The sequence below is a fragment of the Cydia splendana genome, chromosome 1 (genome assembly GCF_910591565.1).
Source record: "Cydia splendana chromosome 1, ilCydSple1.2, whole genome shotgun sequence".
Classification (NCBI taxonomy): Eukaryota; Metazoa; Arthropoda; class Insecta; order Lepidoptera; family Tortricidae; genus Cydia; species Cydia splendana.
Window position 1 is genome coordinate 30,513,885 of NC_085960.1, and position 16,868 is coordinate 30,530,752.

The window sequence follows — 16,868 nt, forward strand, 5'->3', positions numbered from 1 at the left end:
CTAAAAAGATTTATTTTTATTTTGTGGAATGGTGTCAATGTGATATCTTAAATGGATTCAGCACCCCAGATTTATACGAAAACGATACCAAACACGGCCTAGCACCTTCACTGATATAGATATATCAAGATAAAATTGAGAGCCCTAAATAAACTTTCAAGAGCGGATATCTCAAAAACTATTCAACATATCGAAAAAATTGACTGAATAAACTTGTAACAAATTAAATTAACTTTCATTTTGTATAAGTGGCCATGTCGCTGAGATATAATGATAGATAGATGATAGTTTCCGAGATATAATCGAAAAACGGGAAAATGGGACCTTCAAAGCCCCCTCTCTCCCCCCCCGCTCAAGGGCTACGGCCGGGGACTTTTGATATGTTCACCTCCTAACTTGTCAAACCGAGTTACGGAGTCAAAAATTGTGTTCCGAGCATTTCCCTCTACAACTTTTGGAGCATTCGTTGCCTGACCTAAGTAGCTTATTGAATTTCTTTAAAAACTTTTCTGTAAAAGGTTGACGGGTGTTGGGTGTTTATATGGTTTCGGTCGATTATTATCATTTGCATTGCCCATGATGACTTACTAGAATTACGAGCACACGAGACACTAATAGTAGTTTGACAAACCTTGGTTTTCAAGAGGTATTTTATATTGACATTTGCTGTCACAAATTTGCTGTCAGATTTAGTCGCAAACCGCACGCAAAGTGCACACAAATGTGTCGACACCTTGTTACGGAAAAGTGTAGACACGGCGACCACACTTTGTTTCGAAACAATTCTAGACACATTGTGTGGACTCTGTTACGACACATCTGACATTTAGTTACCACTTTGTGATTCTGCGACTGGAATGGTTATATGGGCCGTTAAAACAGGTACAGCAATTTAAATATTTAGGCCACTGGGTCACGGCGCTCTTATACTCGAGTTTTACGTTTTCAAGGGGGTGAAGCAGACGCGTGGTAGAACAGGCAGGCGGGCGCCCCGCGCGGCGCACCGCACCATTCCCGCGCAGCACGTCTACGTCCTTATTCTGACGACATCGGTATTCTGCCGGCCTAGCCAAGGTTACAATCGCTATCGCTTCGACAACGAAAAGCATTATGTCCCTCTATCACTCTTCCATATTAGTGCGACAGTGACAGTTGCGTTTCGATCGCTACGGAGCGTAAGCGATCGGCATCTTGGCTACGCGGCCTGAATTGTCAGTTCCGGGATTTTTTCCGGCAATTAATATTGAATAAGATTTATTAGCAAATTCGAATTTTGATGAGTACTTAATGAAATTAAAAATGGTAGGTAAGACGGTGAGTGTAAATAATTATTAATTATATACAATATGAGTGTATACCGCGACAAACTGAGAATCTAATCAAATGATACCAAATTAATATGAGACAAAAAATAGTACTTACTAATAGACATTAAAAATTTAATATAGCTAGACCAAGAAAAGTCTGCAACGATTTTGATTGCACACGCAATGCGAGTGTTATTTTAAACGTCAAACTTCTATGAAATTATGAATAACACTTGCACTGCCTATGCTACCAAAATCGTTGCAGACTTGGTCTAACTCTAGCACTCAATTTCGGGCGAGTAGGTAGTGAAAATAAGGAAGACGCACAGTTATACCTTGTGGTGTCCAGATAACCATGCTTAGCAGGTGTGCTGAGGGTGTAGGGGGGAGGGGTGTGAAGGTACGGAAATAATCGATCTGAAAGAAAAAAAGTGTTTTCCCGTCTAGTTCCCCTAACTTTTGAACCATATGCCCAAAAAATATGAAAAAGTCGTGAACGTGGTTAGTATACTTTCAAGGAAAAATATAGCAAACCTGAACGCTCCAGCTGTTTTTGAGTTTTTGCAATCACTCAATCAGACTATTTTGACGTACGGGTAACTGCGGAACCCATACTGATCATGGCGCGACATGCTCTTGACCGTTTTTTTATGTTTCATGAGCAGGTCGCTAAGCTTGCTTATTCTAAACACAAAAAATGATTTATGATGAACAATTACGAAAAAACGACGTTTTCTTAATTCGTCTTTTTTTATCTCTTTGTTAACTTCAACCTGTAGCTCCTAAAGAAATAACTGCTAGATTTAAAAATCACATTTTTCTTCCTGATTTCGAGGGTGTCAATAACTCAATTTCGCAAAAATTGTCACTTATGGTTTTTTTCCTTAAGGCGGCAGAATTGTACTTACACTTATTTTCCTTAGAATGTAAATACCTAATCCAATTAAACACAAAACCATTATAGCCATTTTTCGACCACTTCCACAAAAACGCATGTAGGTACCTCGGAAACTAAAAGTGTTGAAATGGTTACCACCATACACTAAACACTCCCACATATTTGAATCCTGTATATCTATGTTTAAAAATTATTCAATCTGATCAATTTTATAGCCTTTTAAAATATGTTTACACAATTTATCAATCGTGACTGAATTCCGGATTGGTTAGATGGGTGTGTGCCTTTGCCCAACTTGTTATAAAATGACAATATGACGGACGAATGTCTGAAATGTCACCGTATTTAAGAATTATTTTGCTTTTCTTCGTAAGTATGTTGAAAAACATTGTGTGTATAACATATTTGCATATTTATACTGTGATTACCCATTTTATGAAACGTCCGCTAAACTAGCATAGGTCCGACGCTGACAGTGGTCACGGGCGTACTGGCGTGAGGAATGGGCGCAAGGTATTGCCGCGTAGGGTGTAATTTAGTAGGCAAAATGTTGAATTCATCAAATGATGAATGAAAAAATTAACGTATCGATAAAAGGACAAGCAATAATGAAGATTTACTTAAAAGCTATCGACTGAAGTAAGTTTCATATACATTTTCGACGTAGTACTTCTAACATAAGGAAATAAAGACAGTGTTAGGCATGTTTTCAACTTAAGATTCTATCGAGAAAATAATGAGCCGTCGTGTTTCTGACAAGCAATAACATAGTTCAAGGACTGAAGTTATACATACTAGAAAATAATGCATGAAATCCTTGTAAAAGTCTGTAAATATGGTGACAAAAAGCGCATTTTACTACACACCGCGCCTTAAGCGACAATCTTGATATAGAGAGGGAACGTAGGGCGCTGGCTGTGCGTTGTAATATGCTGGCCCGGCGGTTTGCACGTTGTACTGATAAAGTCAAAGTAACCCTTTTTAGGGCGTACTGCCAATCTTTTTACGCGTGCTGCCAATGGGTCAGATATACGCAGCGTGCATACGGCGCCCTGCGTGTCCAGTATAATGATGCGTGTAGGGTGCTGTTCGGGCTGCCACGACACTGCAGCGCCTCCACGATGTTTGCGGAGCGGCAAATTGATGGCTTTTACGCCGTAATTAGGAAACGGGCCGCCTCGATGATGAGACGTGTGCGCGGCTCCACGAACACCATCCTACAAAAACTGGCCTAGAGGTGAGACTCCCCGATACTGTGGCGATGCTGTAGCTTGAACATGTCATGCTCGCTTAAAAGTCTTTGCTTACGGTGGCGTCGTTGATCGGGTCGCCACTTTCCCGAATGAAGGTTGAGGGAGGCGATGGCTGAGATACGCGTCATACTCGTGAACGGGTGCTGTTTGTGGAGACTGGTCTGTTTAAGCTAACACAAGCTATTATACTTAGTAACTTTATTTTTATTAATTAATTACAGTGAGACGCCTCATTCTGCTCTCGTATGTTTCTTTTCTCTTAATGAATGTATTAATTATACAGGATATTGACTCTTGGAGACCCTATACATCTCTAAGGATAACTTGATAAACTATATAATCTTATAGTTCTGACACCTAGAGACATTTACACCTCTAAATATTATAGATTTTTTTTTGTGTTTTGTATCTGTATTTTTTATGTAATTCGACATTAAGAGACCATATACATCTCTTAGTAATTGTAATACGAGTACGTTAGATTGAATTGTTAGTTTTATTTTATAAAATTGTTGATGTTATTATTTTTCCTTGTATGTAAATTCAATGATGACGTGTAAAAGTGCCCTTGTGGCCTATTTGCTGAATAAATGTTGATGTTTGATGATGTTTGATGGATTCAACTCCACACCACAGTGGGGAAATAAATGGGAAATAAAGTTAATTAAGTGTAGGTAGGTCTCTTTCATATTTCTCTACCAATTTGTATCTTGTGTGCTAACATAGTTTTTTTAAGAATTACCTAATGTTACTAACATATTTAATTATAGTTTTAGTTAATTTTAATTTTATTGTTAATAGAATGTATATGGAATTTTATTCTGAATTAAATTATTTGAATTGAATTTGAATTTGCTCTAACACTAATTTTAAGTATGTACCTAACTTGTTACTAACATAAATGGGACTAGTCCTGAAATAAATATTATTCATTCATTACTCGTTTATCTATCCGTCTGTCACAGCTTTTCTCAGAAATTAACTGGACCTATTAAGTTGAAAGTCGGATACTGGTTTAATTTTTAAACTGTGTATTGGAAGATAAAATTAAAAAGTCATAATTTGGGTCTTGAGTTTCCAAACTACGGCCAAAGTTACATATGTCTTTGCTACGGCCAAGCCGGCCAGCAAAAAGAGCCCAGATTCTATACAATCCAACCCGCGAAAAGGAAACAATCTTCGGCCGTGGGCCTCAGGTTAAAATTTTGGAAATCCTGTATAAATGAGTAGATTCGGACCAAGCTAATTCTGCATGCCATTTGTAATGACATTTATAATGACACTTTGTTCTATTCAACTATTCAAGTCGGTGAAAGTTAGCTTAAGAGCTTCACACACCTTATTACTTAATTCAGCAACTGATGACAGGGACGCAGCAACACGAAGAAGTTAAGATACATATGTTTATCGTGTCTAACGAGTAGGTGCGTCCTTGTCGTTTGTCGTCATGCAAATATTGAATTAAGTAAGGTGTATGAAACGCTTTCGTCGGACCTACCTATTTGGGGTTGGGTCCGGTTTCATTAGATACATAGCCGTAAGACGGATGGCTTGTTCCTACATAGAAATGGGGCCTTAAATGTATTTAAAAGTAAAACTACGTTTCATTATTATAAATAAAGGGTTTTTATTATACGTATTACGTTTTTAAGCGTTGTCGACGATCCAGTCGGTGTATCTGTTGACGCGAACGTTGACACCGGGGTAGTCCGGGTGGGCGCACCCGAAGCCCCAGGACACGGCACCGACGACGACGTGGCCGAAGACGACGTGGCCGACGCCGGAGCCGCTTTTGTGGACGAGAGGACCGCCGGAGTCGCCCTGGCAGGCGTCCTTGCCGCCGATGTGCTGGATACCGGCGCACAGCATGTTGTCAGTTACATCAGGCCAACTTGCGAAACCGGGCAGACTCTTCAGGTACGCGTATCTTTCTTTGCAGAAGTCCATGTTGATGATGTGGATGTCTACGTGCTGGAGCTGCTCAGGGGCGCTGCCGCCGCTCTGGGAGAAGTTAATAGTTTATTCCAACATAATAAATCAAGCAGAGGTGGAATTGGAATAAGACTACGATTATGGCTCGATTCGAAAGTGGTCGTTGCTTTAGAATACAGAGGCGGCGCTAGGCTTGAGTGACGTGGGTGACCGCCTACGGCCTCGCGGTCCGAGAGGCCTCGTGCCTCAAATACGTAGCAAACCGAATTTGAGTAATTCTTTTTTTCTTTGTAAGAAGTTACCTCCAAGGTGATCCCATAATATTTTTGGATCTGATCTGATGATGGAATCCATGAGTAATTGACGGAACTCCTCTGATTATGTTGAACTGTTTGTTTAGGTGTACAACTAAGCTCTATTACTTTCTAATCAAGATTAAGACCGTCTATTGACGTATTTGCGAGCAGTGGTTTGAAATAGTACATTGCATACCAAGGGCAGTAAAGTTAAAAATGTGTCAGGACACATGGAATTACCGGCCAAGGCCGAATCTAAGGCTTTTTTTATACCAATTCGGTGGTAAACAAGCATACGGCCCGCCTGATGGTAAGCAGTCTCAGTAGCCTATGTACGGCTGCAACTCCGTTGCCAACCCTAAGAGCTCTTTCCCACTGACGTCCAGATTTTTGCGGGTACGGGTTTCTGCAGGATTTCGTTTTTAGAGTAGTAGGTATAAGAGCTCCGAGAGCTCTAACACTCGTTGAGCTCTGGCAACCTTACTCACCGGCTGCGGCAGGAACACAAAACTATGAGTGTTATTTGTCTGCGGTTTTCTGTAAGGTGAAGGTACTTCCCCAGTCTCTTATTTACTGGTCGGGGTGTGTATACGATTTTTCAGTTCGACGGAGCCGAAAAGCGGCAACTAGAGCGGCAACAAGAGAATAGAAAAAAATATGCAAGATCGCCTATATTAACTTACGGTGAGAGTGCCCCATCCGATGGTATAAACTACAGTGCCATCAGCGAGGTTGTAGTTGGGACCAGGGATGCTGACGGGAGCCACGCTGTTGCTGAATACGGCGGGGGTGGCGAGGCGGACGATAGCAATGTCGTTGTCGAGGGTATTGGGACTGTACCCGGCGTGCACGGACAGCCGGGACACTTGGTGCTCGGTGCCGCCGCTCGACGCCTGCGACGTGCCGAGGATAACTCGCCAATCGGTAGGATGGTCGCCGCTGCACAATAAAAATGATTGCATTACCGCACAGAAGCAAGGCGAACAGCGATTGAACATCCACTCGCGTGAATATGTACCTACCTACAGTAACCACACGTGATTGTTATGCCATTTAGGGTTCTAGCCAAATTGAGAATTCTATAGCATAAGTATGAACAGCCAATTTAGCTAGGACCCTAAATGGCGCAACAATCGCGGAGCGTGATGGTACTAGGGATTGCAATCCGGTCTGGTTTTGAATCCGGCCGGATCCGGCCGGATTTTGGCCTCAATCTGGCGAATCCGGCCGGATTGGTATTGCGGATAAAAAAATCATCAAGTCACGTATTTTATTATGTTTTTTAGCGTTATATTATGCGAAGTTAAGGATATTTTTTAATGGATTAATAAAACAGCTGTTTTAAGTTTCAAAAATCAACGTTTTTAATACTTTTCCACTAAGTCTTGGCCACTAACCACTAAGTTTTGACGACCGGCCCTTACTGGGGTAAGGGCATTTATTTGTGTGATGACACAAATCCTGAGTCTTGGTTGTTTTTTATGTATTTAAGTACATATTTATATATTATATATATCGTTGTCTGAGTACCCACAACACAAGCCTTCTTGAGCTTACTGTGGAACTTAGTCAATCTGTGTAAGAATGTCTTATAATAGATATTTATTTATTTATTATTTATTTAAGTCTTATTACAATAATCAGTCTCACAAATGAAATCTTCTTTTTATCTTAAAATATCTATAGCCCAACCCAGATTTCCCACAAAAAGGTGCTTTCAATTCAACCATTTTAGTTTGAGCAAACAAAATCAATGAACGTGCATACCTATACAAGTATACATTAAAACATTTATTCACACAAAACATTTAACATTTTTAACGGGATATGTTCGCCTTTGTACACATTTACGGTATTCTCTCTGTGTTATGTACTTGTTTTGTGCAATAAAGTATTTACTACTACTACTACATTTTTCCGCTTTATTTAGTAGCATAATAAAAACAAAATAACAAATAAATAATAATAATAAATTAATATTATAGGAAATTTTTACACAAATTGACTAAGCCCCATGGTACGCTCAAGAAAGCTTGTGTTGTTGGTAACTTGGTACTCACACAACGATATATATAATATACAAATACTTAAATACATTGAAAACAACCATGACTCAGGAACAAATATCACACAAATAAATGTCCTTACCGGGATTCGAACCTAGGATCACGGCTTATCAGGCAGGGTCACTAGTGTCACTACCCACTAGGTCAGACCGGTCGTCAAAAGTCAACACATATACCTCTAATTACTTTTAATTCAACAAAACATTTAACAGTTAAATTAAGTTCACTGAAGTGCTGAATGATGTTTTATAAATATTTATTCATTATATTTTAAATGCAGGTAACACTTATTATAACTGGGCTATAATGGTTTGTACAAAATAAAACGAAAGAACATGTACATTAAATTACAATGTAACAACACAATACATTGAATATAAACCAAATAACTTACGGTGCACGGAAATCTCAACGCTACGACGACACATATTTCGTCGGCTAGAAGACTGGCGTCAACTAACAAACAAGTTGTGTTGCTGTTTGCGAGCGATAAAATTCGAATATTGGCGAGAGCTTTTAAATTTTAGCAGTGTTTTAAGCTGTTATTTTATATTTTAGCGCTTTGATTCCCTTTACCGGATCCGGTGAATTTTGCCGGATCCGGTATCTTGATAAATGTGCCGGATCCGGCCGGATTACCGTATCCGCCGGACCGGATTGCAAATATTGCAATCCCTAGATGGTACCTATCTGCGAAGTTAGATCTTAAAAATGGAATGATAATTGTTTTTAGCCGGATGTCCGCTGATCGAAAGTTACTTTTTAACTTTTTATACGATCGGGATCTAGGTGCCTAGCCAACGTGCCAATCGTTTACGCTCTGTAGCGAACGAAACGCAACTGTCTCTATCGCATAATATGGAAGAGTAATAGAGAGAGATGACTACGCTACGGAGCGTAAACGATTAGCACGTTGGATAGGCACCCTGTTAGTTCATTCTTTTAATTTTATTGTTCCAAACGACTGTTATCTTGCCTTTTGTTTTTTAAGAATAAAATTACGCAGTCTTCTCAGTGTGTTCAAAACATGAAGTTCAGTTGATTAGATTACTTACTAGTAGCAATGCGCCGCCGAGAGGACGGACTGTGAGTTGATGAGGGAGCCCCCGCAAGCCTGATACCACCAGATGCCCCACCACCCGTATTGCATGTTGCTCATGTACGGGTATTCCTCCACGGTGGTGGGAGTGCCCCCCACAATGCGTTGTGGGTTCCTAGGGACGGCTGAAAACATAATTATTATATTTATAATGTATACTTACCTACATAGGTACTTAATTATGACAGCTGACACACATGTATTGTTTAAGTATAATAATTATAATTTATACTTAGGTAGGTACCTACATATTTTTGTGTCGGAGTTAAGGAATGTCTCCACAATTTATTTTGTTTAGCGATACGGGATCCAGTATTAGCAAGGTTAAGTACTGACCAATTAAAAAAATTTCAGTGTGTTATAATATTTATGGCGGTTGACGAATAGCCGACCTGAATTTTATTAAATTGTTCTGACCCCACACCGAGATGTGCCGAGACTTTAGAAAGAGCACAATCATTATTTCACACAAGGATTTCACGACTTTGTAACACAGTGGATCAAAGGTTGTTGTGCGAAGAATTGTCCAGTCTGGACTAGCCTTTTAACCCACTTGATGGCATGCACTGTTATATATTTTTATCTATCTATTTATACATATAATAAAGCTGAAGAGGGTCGAAAGTCTGTACATGGAAGATATTCGAAAAAAAGTTGGCTGGGGATACATAAAATCGATAACAGAACACGTCCTAACAGTTTTTAGAATATTTGTCTGTTTGTCCGTTTATCTGTTTGTCTGTTTATTTCAACGCGCATCACGTGAAAACGGCTGAACGGATTTTGAAGCAAACTTTACAAATCTGTCGAGAAAATCCCCGGCCAGGTTATAGGCTATAAAAATTCAACCCCTAAAAGGGGGGGGGGGAGCCACAACACTCGATTGAGATAAGTTTGCCCCTATGGCGTTACTTAAGAAGGAGGGGCAAACTTTTTACACGACTGCCCAAAAACATAGAATGCCTTAACCGATTTAGACATATGATACATCATTAGAATCCTTACGTCATCCCGGGGGACATAGGCTATGTGACGTCATTATAAAAACAATATGGCGGACTTAATACGCCATACGCAACTTTTAGAAAAAATATCGTGCACACCTATCGAGTAGGGTATCAAAATGAAGGGCTGTGATAGCCGATTAATAATATATATATGCAACATGTGGGTTTAAGTTTGAGTTTAAGAAAGTAAGAATTGACAAAAATGTTAAGAGAAGCTAATCTCATTAAACTAAATATTATTATTGAAAGGGATACTCATTAAAATAAAAGGAAGGCCCGATGTCCGTGGCGCGCTGTACGCGTTCCAAAGCCAGGCCAGGCACCTTCGACTCTCTCATATTAAAAGTGTCGGGCGTAGCCCGATGTACGTGACACGCTGTACGCTTCCCAAATCCGGGCGCATTCGGCGCCCTCATCCTCAAAGCGTCGGGCGTAACCCGACAAACATGGCGCGCTGTACCAGTTCCAAAGCCGGGCGCCTTCGTCGCCCTCATACTAAAAGAGTCGGGCGTAGCCCGACGTATGTGGCGCGCTGCACGCGGTCCAAAGCTAGGCGACTTCGACATTCACATACAAAAAGAGTCGGGCGTAGCCCGACGTACGTGGCGCACTGTACGCGTTCCAAAGCCGGGCGCCTTCGGCGCCCTCATACTAAAAATGTCGGGCGTAGCCAGACGTACGTGACACGCTGTACGCTTGCCAAAGCCGGGCGCCTTCGGCGCCCTCATGGTCAAAGCGTCGGGCATAGCCCGACGTACGTGACACGCTGTGCGCTTACCAAAGCCGGGCGCCTTCGGCGCCCTCACACTTAACGTACGTGGCGCGCTGTACGCTTGCCAAAGTCGGGCGCCTATAGGCGCCTTCATACTAAAAGTGTCGGACGTAGCCCGCGGTATGTGGCGCGCTGCACGCGGTCCAAAGCTAGGCGACTTCGACTCTCTCATACAAAAAGTGTCGGGCGTAGCCCGACATGCGTGACACACTGTACGCTTACCAAAGCTGGGCGTCCTCGGCGCCCTCATACTCAACGTACATGACACGCTGTACGCTTACCAAAGCCAGCCGGGCGCCTTCGGCGTCCTAATACTCAATTCGTCGGGCGTAATCCGTCGTACGTGACACGCTGTACGCTTATCAAAGGCTAGCGACTTCGGCGCCCTCATACTCAACGTACGTAGCGCGCTGTACGTTTGCCAAAGGCGGGCGCCTACGGCGCCCTCATAGAAAGAAAGAAAGAAAGACATTTATTGTAAAAACCTTCTACATACAGCGCCACTTCAGTTACAAAAAAGAGAGAAGAACTCACTAAAACACTTAAAGCTAGATACAGGGTAATTGTTAAAGTAAATGTTACACAAAAATAGACAAGTCCACCAGCAAAGTGAAAAATAAAAGAAAAAAGGAGTAAGATAACTACTAAAATAAAATTTGGCGCCGCTATAGTGGCTACAAAAGGACACCACTCAGCATATGCTCTGGTATAAATACCACAGCGCTGGTTTTCTGTGGAGCCTCAGGCCGGAGGGTAGTTTAGAACTTATTACCTAACGGTAGTGGCAACCATACAATATTGCAGAATGGAAGCAGAAAAATAAACATAATCATTTGAAAAATATTTAAAAATACAGATAATATAATTACTAATAAAGTTACAAATTGGCTTTAATGTTATGATGGTAAGGGTAGGTATTATATATAGTATAAGACATTATAAGAGGTTGAGAGGTTGAAATATAATAGAACTTATCATACTCATATTTGGAAAATTTGAAAAATCTAGTTTAAATTCATGTAAACTCTGGTAAAAAAACTTTTACGTCTGACAATTTGAGAAATCCATGGGACGCAACGAGCACGGCAATTGCAGGCTAAAGAGATATTTTCTAAACTGGAGTTTAAATGTGGATAGTGTCTTGGAGTTACGTATAGGCGGAGGTATGTTGTTCCAGCACTTCGTGGCAGAGTAGCGAAAACTGCCACGAAATGCAGCAGAACTGCCGTGTCTCGGACAGATAAGTCGAATGGCTTCTCTAGTCGGGCGGGTGGAAAACTTTAATTTGTTAAAGAGGTACAGAGGTTGTTGAAGATGGACAACACCGAAAAGCAGAGACGCAAAATGCAACGAACGTCGTGCATCCTTTTTCAACATCCTACCACTATTAAGATAGGGAGTCACGTGAGTCCGTGGAGGGATGGGGAAGCAGAACCGAGCGCAGGCATTTTGGATGCGTTGAAGGAGTGCCTTAGAGTGAGCTAGTAGGCAACCGTTAATGACAGTGTCGACATAGTTAAGCCTGGATAATATAAGCGTGTCACATAATTTTATTCTAATGTCAACACTAAGGTATTTACGGACCTGGTAAAGTACTTGCAGTCTATAAAAACAGCTTTTAGCAGCTTGTAGTACATGTTGTTCGAAACGTAGCTGTTCGTCAACGAGTAGTCCGAGATTACGTGCTATGGTGACTCGTTCAAGGAGATCCCTACCAAGTAAAACTTTGGGGTCTATACTGGTGACCTTCTGAACTTGGCCTTTAGTACCAAGCACTATAAATTTGGACTTATTGGGGTTGAGAACTAAGTCACAGTGTCCGGACCAGTCGACGATACGAGCAAGATCTTGATTTAGCAACTCAACGGCAGCTTCAGTCTCTCGGGGAAGGAATGTTTTGTAGATATGCAGATCATCTGCGTACATGTGATAGTTACAATTTTTTATGCAACATGTAATGTCCGCCACGTACAAAATAAACAAAATCGGTCCTAAAATCGATCCCTGAGGGACTCCGCAATTTACAAAGGTTTTTAGAGAGAAATCTGTCAATCCGGAAGAGTTACGCAGCCCTAACTCTCTGTGAACGACCCGAGAGATAACTATCAAACCACTTTATTGTTCCGTTATCAAAACCATAGTACGCAAGTTTGGACAAAAGCAGCGAGACATTTATTGTGTCGAAGCCGTCGAAGGCACGGGAGAAATCGAGTAGGACTAAGATGGATGCTTCTCCCTTATCCTGTGCTGTTAGTACATCATCGATCACGTCCAGAAGGGCCGTGGCTGTGCTGCGCGCTTTGCGAAACCCAGACTGATTATTCGGCAATATATTATTTGTTTCTAAAAACGCAGTCAACTGCAGGCAAACGATCTTTTCCAAGACTTTTGACAAGAAGCAGAGAATACTTATTGGCCTGAGGTCCTTTAAATCCGTAGGCTCCGGTGTTTTAGGTATTGGTTTAGCTATAGCCGATTTCCAGTCGTCTGGAAAAATACCGGAAATTATAGATTGATTAATCATTTTAGTGATAGTGTACAAAGTTTTAGGTAAAGTTAAATCAATCATGTTTAATGTGATGCCATCAGTACCTGCTGCGTTGCTTGAAAAAGGTCTAATAACTTTGAGAACAGCGTTTTCATCGACTGGTTTTAACCTAAAACTAATGGGGCCAAATCTATGGAACTCATAATATGTTAGACTGGATATGGTGACGCCTCTTCCCCCTGGAAGATTTAGAAAATGATTATTAATCTGGTCTGGGTTATTGAAATTTGAAGGCATGTTACTTTTAATATTTTGCCAAAGAAGTCGGGGATTATTTTGATTATGATTAATACGAGACTTGAAAAAGGCCGACTTTTCGGTGAAAAGGGCAGTGCTAACTATGCTTTTTAAGTCCTTGTAGTACTGTTTATGGGTGTCGAGGCCTGTACTACGAAATCTTGCATGCGCTTCATACTCAAAGCGTCGGGCGTAGCCCGACGTACGTGGCGCGCTTTACGCATTCCAAAGCCGGGCGCCTTCGGCACCCTCATACTAAAAGAGTCGGGTGTAGCCTGACGTACGTGACACGCTGTACGCTTGACAAAGTCGGGCGCCTTCGGCGCTGTCATACTCAAACCGTCGGGCGTAGCCTGACGTAAGTGGCGCTCTGTACGCGTTCCAAAGCCGGGCGCCTTCGGCGCCCTCATACTAAAAGAGTCGACGTACGTAACACGCTGTACGCTTCCTAAATCCGGGCGCCTTGGGCGCCCTTATACTCAAAGCGTCGGGCGTAACCCGACGTACGTACCAGTACGCGCTGTACCAGTTCCAAAGCCGGGCGCGTTCGGCGCCTTCATACTAAAAGAGTCGGACGTAGCCCGCGGTATGTGGCGCGCTGCACGCGGTTCAAAGCTAGGCGTCTTCGACTAACTCATACAAAAAGAGTCGGGCATAGCCCGACGTACGACACGCTGTACGCTTACCAAAGCCGGGGGCCTTCGGCGCCCTCATACTCAACGTACATGACACGCTGTACGCTTACCAAAGCCGGGCGCCTACGGCGCCCTGATACTCAAAGCGTCGGGCGTAGCCCGTCGTACGTGGCGCACTGTACGCTTGCCAAAGCCGGGCGCCTTCGGCGCCCTTATACTCAAAGCGTCGGACATACCCCGTCGTATATATGTGACACACTGTACGCTTGCCAAAGCCGGGTGCCTTCGGCGCCCTCCTACTAAAAGAGTCAGGCATAGCCCGACGTATGTGGCGCGCTACACGCGGTCCAAAGCCAGGCATCTTCGACTTTCTCATACTAAAATGTCGGGTGTAGCCCGACGTACGTGACACGCTGTACGCTTGCCAAGACGCCTTCAGTGCCCTCATACTCAAAGCGTTATACGTGTTCCAAAGGAGTCGGGCGTAGCCCGATATATGCGGCGCTCAGCGTGCATTCTGTACTTTGACTTTTCAGGAGCTAACAACAATTTTCTGTAAAATTGAAGCCATAATGAATTCACGGCCATTATGCGCTCTGCCGGCTAGTGATAATCGTCATGAGTTTAATGTCCTAACCCCTGGACACTTCTTGATAGGCAAGAGTCTGACAGCTGTACCAGAGTATGATTTGCAGTCTGTACCTGTAAATCATCTATCACGTTGGAAATATTTGCAAAATTGCTCCCAACTGTTTTGGAAGAAATGGAGCCAAGATTATTTACATACCTTACAGCAAATGTCAAACTGGTTCACCTCGCCTCCCAATATTAATGTAAGTAGGAGACTTAGTGTTGGTCAAGCACGCACGACCGAGTTTCTCCTTGCAGTTGGCCACTTGCAATTGTCCAACAAACACAACCCGGTTTAGACGGCATTGTGCGCAAGGTTAATACTGCGCACAAGAGCTAACAATACCTTTTTGAGACCTGTTAATAAACTGTGCCCTCTGCCCTATACTCAGTAAATCCCCTCTTTTTATCTCATTAATTGCATATGTTTTATTTTCCGCGTCTATACATGTGCAAGTTCTGTTTTCTCTTTTTTTTCATATTATGAGAAAGTCACATAGTGCTTTCGGTGGGGGGGTGTTTAGTATTCCACCTTAATACTGCTATACTGACTTATTAGAGATAGCGAGCTAATGGCCGGCGACACAGGAAAAAAGGTCTGAAAAATAACAACTGATAGATTTAGGGTCACAGCAAAATCGCGAAGAAAATGATCGCCTAATTCGCAAGAAACAGCAAAACCTTAATTCAAGTGCGTGAGAGTTACATCGGAGGCAGCCATCAACCCGCAGAGGCCTCTGCCAGCTGCAGAACACAAAACTACCGGTAAGCCCGTTTACCTTCTTGTAAGTCAGCATAGTGTTAGAATAGGTACATCAAAAATACAGTCCACCACCATTGGCTTTACGCCACAATTTGTAACGCTCAGATACCCAGTAGTTTCACTTTTCAGGGCCCACTCAATATTCGCTCGCGACCCACACCCATACTTTGGGAAATGCTCACATAATCTATTCGAAAGTTGGTTAAAAACTAGTAAAAAAAATACACACTTTCATTTGGTTACCGGTTAGCCGATTACTGACTGGGTATTTCGTAGCTGGCTAGCCAGACATCGTAAATTTTATAGCATTTTCGGTGCAGCGGAGAGCCAATTTTCGGAATTGGTATAAACAATTTCAACCCTAATGATTAATTAGCGTTAATTACGTTAATATTAACCTTAATTTACCATTTCAGTTGGAATTATCTATACCAATTCCGTTAACACCACTCCGCTGCACCAAAAATGCTATAAGATTTACGATGTCTGCTGGTTACACAATGGTGTTAAAGTGAGGTAACGAAATAAAATGATTCTAAATAGGTAGGTACCTAAATTGGACAGATGGACAAATTAAATAGGTATTAAAAATTCGACAGCTTACCTGCGCCCAGGCCCAAAAGGGCGAAGAGGACCAAAACACGCATGGCTCTAGTTGGATAGCTACCTGCTATTGGCATGAGGTGAAAAGTAATTTCTATTTATACACTCAAATGCACCTCTTATCAAATATTAATCAGCTTAAAATGTTATAGGTACTAATTACTGCACTTAAGATATATGTAGTTACTTACTGGTGTTTAAGAGACACACGAACCTAATAAAGACACCGCCATGCAATCGAAATTACGCTCCGATTTTAAAATGACATTCTGAAATACCATGAAATTTGACTTGAATATTCAATTACATATACTATGTGTGGTAGTAAAGTAATTAGAAATTGTAATACACATAAATTATTAGGTATATTTAGGGGGAACACCCAAATATTCCGAAATATGTTTTTCCGACTTTCATAACCTCGATTTTCTTAATCACGATTTTTTATACGTCCGAAATATCGAAATTACGACTTTGAAAACCACGAAAGAAGAAAATCACGACTGCGCTATTTCCGAATACTTAAGACGAAACAGGAGCTGAGTTTTAAATATTTTATTTATTTTTATTTATTTATTTATTTAGAAATTTAATTCAGGCAACAAGGCCCATATTACAAATACCTTACAGACTAACATACATATGTATTTTATAAACTTAAAACTAAACACTATTTAGTCGACAAAACGGTATACGGTAACGGTATTTTAGGTAAATATACCCGTCTCACTAACGGAATTGGCACCTAAAAGTAGTGCGATAAGGACAAGGCGAAAAATCCTGCGTAAAAATCTCAAAAATCGAGGTTTCGTACTCCTCTGT

At 41.6% G+C, this 16,868-nt stretch overlaps 1 protein-coding gene across 3 annotated transcripts in view; it reads right to left on the minus strand.

The window, feature by feature from the left end:
• The window catches only part of LOC134793050 (trypsin CFT-1-like), a 32,615-nt gene that overhangs the window by 8,242 nt on the left and 7,505 nt on the right, over positions 1–16,868 (minus strand). Inside the window, exons 1-4 of one of the 3 annotated variants that reach the window (XM_063764584.1) lie at positions 16,048–16,105; positions 8,808–8,976; positions 6,370–6,625; positions 5,090–5,459 (exon numbers count right to left, since the gene is read on the minus strand). In XM_063764584.1, the coding sequence (XP_063620654.1) occupies positions 5,106–5,459; positions 6,370–6,625; positions 8,808–8,976; positions 16,048–16,090 (822 nt within the window). In that variant the 5' untranslated portion in view covers positions 16,091–16,105 and the 3' untranslated portion in view covers positions 5,090–5,105. Of the gene's footprint in view, positions 1–5,089; positions 5,460–6,369; positions 6,626–8,807; positions 8,977–16,047; positions 16,106–16,868 lie in introns of those variants that run through there. The other 2 variants (XM_063764577.1, XM_063764591.1) reach the window with 2 other exon arrangements.